The sequence below is a fragment of the Chiloscyllium plagiosum genome, chromosome 4 (assembly GCF_004010195.1).
Source record: "Chiloscyllium plagiosum isolate BGI_BamShark_2017 chromosome 4, ASM401019v2, whole genome shotgun sequence".
NCBI classification, from domain to species: Eukaryota; Metazoa; Chordata; class Chondrichthyes; order Orectolobiformes; family Hemiscylliidae; genus Chiloscyllium; species Chiloscyllium plagiosum.
The window spans coordinates 131,745,766-131,755,264 of NC_057713.1; the positions used below are offsets into that span (position 1 = coordinate 131,745,766).

Sequence of the window (9,499 nt, forward strand, 5' to 3'; positions counted from 1 at the left end):
CCCCCCCCAACAGTATCCAAAATGGTATACTTGTTATTGAGGGGAATGGCCACAGGATCCCTGCACTATCTGACAGTAACCCAACTACCTTCTTTAAACTGAGGTGTGACTACCTCCCTGTAACTCCTCTCAATAACCCCCTCTGCCTCCCGAATGATCCGAGCATCTGTGTTATTAGATCCTAATTGAGGAGGATAGTGTGGGTTTGAGGTCTAATTTGGAGAGGGAGGTGGGAATGGAAAAGTATCGATGCAAAGATGTTCTTTCTCATTACCATTTTCATTTTGTTTGGAGCAAAATGTTTCCCATGCACTGTTCAGGATTGGTACCTACACAAGTTACTTTAATTTCAAAATATATTGCAGGCATTCAAAGAATACACCAGTGATGATATGAATGTAGCTGCTGAGGATAGAGTATGGGTGCGAGGATGGTTTCCAATTCTGTTTGAGTTGTCATGCATAATTAACAGATGCAAATTGGATGTAAGAACTCGGTAAGAATCTCTTTCCTCTGAGTAATGAAGCAGTATTTTCAACAGTGCAGTGTGCAGTAAAATAATAAAGTCGATAGGCAGCATATACTTTTCATTTTTATGTTTTATATGTGGTATAGCTACTAAAATGTTTTTTTTTGTTTATTGTGTACTTAGCTTGTCAGTTGCTTTGTGTAATTTAATCAATTTTGCCTCCACCCTTGACTTTAATTATCTATATTGATTACCATTTTAAATCATTTTATTACAAAGGATAAAAATTAAGCAGCAGAGGTCAATACCAACAAAATAGTTTGAATTGTACCAGTATGTGAGAAGTTAGGCTTTTTGTCAATGTTTCAGAATGTTTTGTTGTCCTGTCTCAGAATTGTTCTTGTTCAGCTGAGGTATCGGAGACCGTGTAATACAGAATTGGAATCTCTCAAACCTAACCTAAACATTAATGAACTGAAGCTGCTTTCATACCTGTGCTAGTGGGATGTGCTGTTAGTCCCTGAAATGTTGGTCCTGTGCAGTATCCAGATTCACTGTGGATACTGTCAACACAGACTTTGTTTACACAAAAACTGGGCTTCCAGTTTTAATGAATGCAGCACGTTTTAACTGGGGTTGCTGCCATTTCTACAAGGGAGGAGTTTAGTGTCTTTTTAAGTACACATCAATTACATAGGTTTTGGAAAATTAGGGGCAAGTAATAGTACTCCGTTCTCATGTTGTTCAGCAGCATTATGATACACTAAAGCTCTCAGTAAATGTATACTTTCAGGTTCATTTTAAGTAAAGATACCCAATACAAAGTATTCAATACTTAATAAATGCTTTTATTAGCAATCCTGTTTGTTTGAGAATTGGTTAAATATTAGAACATAGAATATATTTTACCATGATTTCCTCGCACTTTTTGAGGGGGAGGAGACATCATTGTGGTATTGTCACTGGGCTAGTAATCCAGAGACTCAGGTGATGTATATTTGTTCACAGGATGAGGGCTTCACATTTCTTGTCCATCCCTAATTGACCAAAGGGCAGTTAAGAGTCAACCAAATTGCAGTGGGTTTGGAGTAATATATCGGCCAGAGAAGGTAAGGATGGCAGTTTCCTCCCCTAAAGGACGTTAATAAAACAAGTGGGGTTTTCCTACAATCGACAATGGTTTCATGGTCATCATTAGACTGTTAATTGCAGATTTTATTGAATTCAAATTACACCATCTGCCGTGGTGGGATTCGAGCCCGCGTAGTCAGAACATTACCTGGTTCTCTGGATGAACAGTCTACCGATAATACCTCGAGGCCATTGCCTCCCATGTTCTGGGGACTTCAGCTCAAATCCCACCACCATATATGGTGAAATTTGAACTCAGTAAAAATTTGGAATTGAAAGTCTAACGTTGACCATTGTTGAATGTTATTAAAATTCTAGCTCATTAGTGTCCTTTAAGGAAGGAAAAACTGCTGTCTTACCTGCTGTGGTCTATGTGTGCCTCCAGACACACAGCAATGTGCTTAACTTCCCCCTAGCAATCCATTCTCTTGAAAGCCTCAAAAAAATAACAAATGAAACTGGATGTTTCACTTAGACTCAATCTCAGTACTGGAAATAATAAATCTAGCCCTGTCATTCGAACAAAGCCTTTCTTAAAAAGCATCTGGAGACTAGAGGGTAAATATGAGAGGTATCTCACAGACTGCTTCTGTGCTGTATATCTCTACTCTAGAAGGAAAGAATTGCCCTGGGTATCCATAGCATTGACTCCAAACCCCATGAAGTCTCCTGCCATCAGGAAAAAAAGGCACTTTTTGAGAAAACCTCCTGCTGATTACCATCATGCACCCTCTTCCCCATCCACACTTTCAGTGTCCCTCACTGACACTCACTGTGCATCCCCATTACTGCTTGAGCTGATGGATTTCTAAAGGTCATAGGTGCTAGCCTGGGTCTCTGAGAAGCCAGTAAGAGAGGTAGAGTACACATGACCTCATCCTCACCAGAATGCTTCCCACAGGTGCATATGTTCATCATGGTACTGGTAATAGTCATCTCTGCATCGTCCTATTTGGGATGAGCTTCTACCTTCTCATTGAGAATTACTATCCATTGTGTTGTCTGGCACTCTGACCAGCCTTACTGCAGTAATAAAGACTGGCTTAGCCACATATTATGAATGGATTTTTAAAAAAATTAACAGTCTAGTCTTTACAAAATCCTCAAACTGGAAAGGGAAGTTGTTTGATTTGGAGGGGTGGAAATCTGAGGCTTTGTGGTGGAATAAACAATAAGCCAATTTGGATTGTAACTTTCTTGTAGATTCTGCTACATTGCTCTGGCATGATATATGGGATGCACAACTAATTCTACTGTCATTAGTGATATTCACACTGTGACTAAGGTATAAGAATATCGTTGATGTATGTTCAGGACTGGCATGAGGCTGCTTGTTTTTATCCTGCTGCAGGGGATTAACCGTGATGTTTGAAATAATGAAAACTTATGGTCATACTTTTGAGAAGCACTGGTGGCAAGATCTCTTCAGGATTGTTTTCAGGATCTTTGACAATATGAAACTTCCAGAACAGCAGACTGAGGTAAGGAGTTGCAGTTACTCTTGAGTGTAATGAAGCTGACCCACCCAAGATCAAATGATTAAAAGTATTCATATTTATAATGATTTATAGAGGTAATCTAGTAGACATGTACAATACAACAAATACAGAAAGATATTGCAGTTGTGGTGGCAGGTTGAAGTTTGGGATACAATATTAACATCAGAATATTCTTATTTTTCAGAAAGCTGAATGGATGACCACCACTTGTAACCATGCACTTTATGCTATTTGTGATGTATTCACACAGTACTTTGAAGTACTCAATGACATCCTCTTGGATGATACATTTGCACAATTATATTGGTGTGTACAGCAAGGTAAGGTTAACAGAGAAATATTTTAACAAGAGCACAAGCAATGCAGTTTTTGCTATCTTTCATACTAACATCACGTACTTTATAAAAATACGTTAAGATTTTAGCGAGTTTTGAGAAGATTTGTAACTCAGGTTGAGGTTCTGGAATTAGGTTTGCTCGCTGAGCTGGAAGGTTCATTGTCCAGACGTGTCGTCACCCTACTAGGTTACATCTTTAGTGGCATAAAAATCATTAAAGAGGAGACAAACAACAACAAACTGCCATTCCTAGATGTCACAGTAGAGCGAACAGCTAATGGGTAACTTCAAACCAGCGTCGACAGGAAAACAACACACACAGACCAAATACTGAACTACAGAAGGAATCATCCCAACATCCACAAACGAAGCTGCATCAGAACATTATTTCAATGAGCCAACACACACTGCAGCACAGAAGAACTACACAGAGCAGAGGAAAATCACCTATACTGTGTATTCAAAAAGAATGGGTACCCAATGAACACAGTCTGCTGATTTCTCAGCAACAAACCCAAACAAACAGACAAAACACATCCTGAAACCCTAGCCACTCTCCCCTACATCAAATACATCTCTGAAATGACTGCCAGACTACTCTGACCCCTTGGCATCACGGTAGCTCAAAAAACCACCAACACACTAAAACAGCAGCTAATTAACTTGAAAGATCCTATACCGACACCAAGTAAAACTAATGTCATTTACAAAATACTGTGCAAGAACTGTAACAAACACTACATTGGACAAACAGGCAGAAAACTAGACATCAGGATATATGAACACCAACTAGCCACAAAACAACATGATCCCTTCTCACTAGTATCCTTACATACAGATAAGGAAGGACACCACTTCGACTGGGACAACACATCCATCGTAAGACAAGCCAAACAGAGACGCACAAGAATTCCTAGCAGCATGGCATTCCAACCGGAACTCTATCAACAGACACATCGAGTTAGACCCAGTCCACTACCCCTTGAGAAAAAGAACAAGAAATGACATCACCAATCCAAAGAAACCCAAACATATAAATAGAAAGCGGGAATCATGTACACTGCTTCGCCTGAGGCCCATTGAAGATGTTACCTAGTAGGGTGACGAAACGTCTGGAAATGAACCTCCCAGCTCAGCAAGTAAACCTACACCCACTTTGATTTTAAACAGTACAGCACAGGAATAGGCCCTTTGGCCCATCAACCTTGTACCAATTCCGAATCCTTATCAGACCCATTGCTTATTGCCCCCACACAGTTTCTATCCTGCTGTTTGCCTCACTTCATTCTGGCTGATGAAAGGTGGTCATGCAATTTGTGAATTTTTTTCAGATGACCGTCCAGCCTGTGCGAGAGATATTCTGGCTTGTAGAAAATAAATTCTTAGGTTGAAGCCTGAATTTTCACAGCAACTGTGTTGTCAGTTCAGACTGTTATCACTTGGACCAAAGCTAAAACAGTAACGTAAACTCAGTCCGTACCTAACATTTCTGTGCAATGAATCAGTATGAAACTTCCTGTTGTACGTTTGCTGTATTTTCTTTCGAGGTACTGAAATTGCCTTAAAACTCTTATAGCTGTACTGTTAAATTGCTGAAGTCTTTTATTAATAATTCTATTATTAAGTCTTTTTTTCCTCCACAGATAATGAACAGCTGGCTCGATCTGGTACTAATTGTCTGGAGAATGTTGTCATTCTGAATGGGGAAAAGTTTTTGCCAGAAACTTGGGACAAAACTTGCAACTGTATGTTGGACATCTTCAAGACTACAATTCCTCATGCGTGAGTTGGAAAAAAGTTCTTTCTTCACAAAGAGTTCTATGTCATGAGGTTTATAACAATCCTTTAAAAATTGATAACACATTTTATAAAGTATCACTTCTTAAAGGTTTCAGTACAATATTAGGTGTCAGTTATATTTTAGTAAAAGGTGATGTACTCGTACAGTCTTGAGTGTCTGCAACCTTTAAATATTGGCTTTTAGAGAATCAATTCTTTCTCAGTATTTTATTCCCTTTTCCATTTCTGAAGAAATCAATGAATTGGCATCACTGCCATTGGTATCCATTAATTAATTAAGAAGGTTGATGGAGAGATGATGGCCTAATGGTATTGTCACTGAATCTAGAGACAGGTAATGTCCTTAGGTGCGGCACAGTGATTTAGCATTGCTGCCTCTCAATGATCTGCCAGGAACTGGGTTCGATTCCAGTCTTGGGTGACTGTCTGTGTGGTGTTTGCACATTCTTCCTGCGTCTGTCCTCCAGGTGCTCCAGTTTCCTCGCACATTCTAAACATGGCTGAAAATGTGCTGCTGGAAAAGCGCAGCAGGTCAGGCAGCATCCAAGGAGCAGGAAAATCGACGTTTTGGGCATGAGCCCTTCTTCAGGAACCTGAAGAAGGGCTCATGCCCGAAACGTCGATTCTCCTGTTCCTTGGATGCTGCCTGACCTGCTGAGCTTTTCCAGCAACTCATTTTCAGCTCTGATCTCCAGCATCTGCAGTCCTCACTTTCTCCTACATTCTAAACATGTGCGGGTTAAGGGGATTGGCCATGCTAAATTGTCTACAGTGTCCAGGAATGTCCAGGTTAGGTGAACTAGCCGTGGTAAATGTGGGGTTTACGGGAATAGGTTTGGGAGTGGGGTGGTGCAGGCTCATGGGCCTCTTTTTGCACTGGAGGGATTCTGTGATTCGAGATCACAAAATTATTGTGGTAAGCAAGTAGGCCATTCAGCCCACTGTGTCTGCACTGTCTCTTCAAATAAGCATCGTTATCTCATCTCCTGTTTCTTCCCAGTACCCTTGCACAATCACCCAGTGCCCCTTTAAATGCCTCAATTGAACCTACATCCACTACATTTCCAGTGAATTCTACACCCTAACTATTCAATGTGTGGGGAAAAAAGGCCTTGCTCACATCACACTTGCTTCTTTTGAATCCTTTAAATCTCTGGTCTCCTGCTCTTTTATAATAAAACAAAACAAAGAACCATGGACGCTTGAGATCGAAACAAACAAAAACAAAAATTGCTGGAGAAACTCAGCAAGCCTGGCAGCATCTCTGCAGAGAAAACAGTTAGTGTTTCAAATCCACTGACCCTAAATTACAGTCAATGGACTTGAAATGTTAAATCTGTTTTTGCTCCCATTCTTATTCATTTTACAAGTGGAAACCAGTTCTCCCCCTCTATTCTATCCAGCCCATTCATGATTTTAAAAACCTTTATCAAATTTCTCCTTTCGCCTTCTCCAAGGGAAACAGTCCCAACTTACTCATTCTGTCCTCATAGCCCAATGTTACTTGTTCCTGGAGCCTGTAGATCTGATGGGTCAGTTTTAGCACTTCATTCAGTTGTGGTTGCATCTCAACCAAACTCACTGCTGGCATCAATGCACTTTAGTGTGAACTTTTACACTTCATGCACTTTTTGTATCGAAATCATGAGCCAATTTTCCTGTTCCTCACCGAGATATTTTGAGGTCATTTTATAGAATGACTACCTCCAACTAGCTCAGACCAGATCACCCAGCCAGGGTGGGGTTTGAACCTAATGTTGCTTTGGTCTGCAGTTTAGACCCTCATTGAGGATGAGTAGAGTGAGGGAGAAACTTATTTTGATAGAGTAAAGCTTACATGCGTGAGGGTAATACTCTTTAAATAAAACTTTAAAATATGTTTGAAGACTTCATTTTGTGTTGTTTTCTCCTTTCACATCTGTCTATGTTAAAGCTAATATCTACATTGCCACTTAAGCTGATAATCTGGATAACTCAGGACAATCAATGTTGAGACATAGGACCTTCATTGTTTGTACAGCTCACTGTCACACCAGCTGGTGCATTTACCCATTGAATTGTTATTGCATGTTAACTCAAATAGGACATTTCATTGCTTTTAAACATTACTATTTGCCAATAATGCATTACCTGATAGATATGACATTGGGCTAATGACCCCATCATTTCTGGTTTGATCATATGATTCATTGAATTTGACAGACATATTAAATAACTGAGATCAATTTGCATTTCACTCTGATTTGGAATTTTGTTGGAGTGTGAGCACATCTATAGGCAACGACATTGAGTCCTGCTGTAGCATGGCCTTAGAAATATTGTGATATGATTGTGAAAATTTCTGTATTTCACGATTCAGAGTTTGCATTTTGTTTAAATTCTGGATTTAAATGATGCTAAAAATGCTAGTTCACACTACAGGAGGTATTGTATCTGGAGTAGATTAAGTGAGTTCTGTCATGAGAGCATTGTTTAAATTTTATTTTTTAAGTGCAGCAGAATTCATTTTTGAATAATTTATGTATTTTAGATTATTATCGTGGCGACCCTCTCACGCTGAAAGTGATTCTTCTTTGCAAGCTGATACTGGAGAAAAACAGTTGGTATGCATTTCATTCTTTCCCTAATTAGCATATTAGCGTCAACTTGCAAAGGGAATATTGCTGACAACCGATCTTTAAAATATTAATATAGGCTTCAAAATATCTTGGAACTTTTTTTTATAGATATTTTTATTAGAAATTTAACATTTTTACAAGTTTACAAAAATAAACAAAACTCTCAGATATAAACATTGATATACAATTAGCTCAAATATACAATAGCCAGAATTAAAAAAAAACAAAACAAAACAAAACCGAAAAAAAAAACTATCTACTAATCTAACCTACAACTAACCAGAATGTATATTTAAGTCTCTTACATGCTCGGGATGTATTAGCATCAGATATAATAAAATCCGTATTCGTGCGGGATTCCTCCCCCGAGGGGCCCCGGACCAGCCAGGTTTGTAATCTCAATTAAATAAAAGCCCTTGTTAGGATAGCCGAAATATCTGTAATTCAAAAAGGGCTGCCATATTTTATGAAATAATTCGGTCTTTCGGTGCACCATATTTGTAAGGAAGTCAAGGGGAATACATTCCATAATTAATCTGTGCCTATTTGAAAGTCCAGGGGGGCCCTCAGCCGCCCAATTCACCAAAATATTTTTCCTTGCACAGAAAGAAAGAATAGAAAATAGTCTCTTCCCGTACGTGTCCAGGGAGGGAAAGTTCGAAAAGCCCAAGAGGAGAGATACAGGGTCCACTTTAATTTCCGTTCCTAAAATTTCTGTCAGGGTACTTGCTACTTTAGTCCAATATCTACGGATCTTATGACAGGTCCATAAGCAATGTACAAGAGTGCCCACCTCTATTTTGCATTTAGGACACATTGGAGATGCTCCTGCCTTAAATTTTGCCAATCGAACCGGTGCTATATGGGCCCTATGAAGTATCTTCAGCTGGATAGCCTGGGTTCTGTTACAAATAGTAATTCTTCTAGCATTTTCCCAGATATCATTCCACGTTTCTGTGGAGATTTCTAGTCCCAGATCCTGATCCCATGTTTTAAGCAGATTATCCATATCTCCCGATACTTCATCATGTAGTAAATGATAAATAATACTGACGGAAGATACCCCCACTGGTCGTAGGACACTACATTCTCTATCGGATTTATAAAGACTATCTAATAACGTAGTCTTCCTGTGTATAAAATCTCGAATGTGGAAGTATCGAAAGAGGTCTCCATTAGGTAATCCGAATTTCTGACGCAGCTACTTAAAAGACATCAGGACCCCATCTTTAAATAAATCCCCAAGACATGAGATACCCCTGGCTCTCCAGAGTTTAAAAGTGGCATCTGTTAACCCCGGTTGGAATCCCCATGCTCCCACTATCGGTGCATAGGGGGATGTTTTATGTGAATTACCCTCATTTTGCCGCATTATATTCCAAGCCTTGATTGTATTCAGTATTATAGGGTTTTTACAGTGATCTGTAATGATTTTCCTCTTGTCTGAGAATAAAAGGTTAATAAGTGGGTATTTTACTTGAGAAGCCTCGATGTCCAACCAGATTGAATGTGGATCAGACAAGACCCAATCAGCTATATAACTTAATAGGGAACTTAATTGATATTTCCTAAAATCTGGGAAGTCCAATCCACCCCTTGCCTGTGGAAGCTGTAGCTTCTTCAGCGTAATGAGGGGCCGCCTATG

At 39.4% G+C, this 9,499-nt stretch overlaps 1 protein-coding gene across 3 annotated transcripts in view; it reads left to right on the forward strand.

The window, feature by feature from the left end:
• The window catches only part of arfgef1 (ADP-ribosylation factor guanine nucleotide-exchange factor 1 (brefeldin A-inhibited)), a 203,045-nt gene that overhangs the window by 170,474 nt on the left and 23,072 nt on the right, over positions 1–9,499 (forward strand). For all 3 annotated transcript variants that reach the window (XM_043689239.1, XM_043689241.1, XM_043689242.1), the window contains 5 exons: positions 366–496; positions 2,952–3,081; positions 3,284–3,419; positions 5,080–5,218; positions 7,767–7,839. In XM_043689239.1, the coding sequence (XP_043545174.1) occupies positions 366–496; positions 2,952–3,081; positions 3,284–3,419; positions 5,080–5,218; positions 7,767–7,839 (609 nt within the window). The remainder of the gene's footprint in view (positions 1–365; positions 497–2,951; positions 3,082–3,283; positions 3,420–5,079; positions 5,219–7,766; positions 7,840–9,499) is intronic.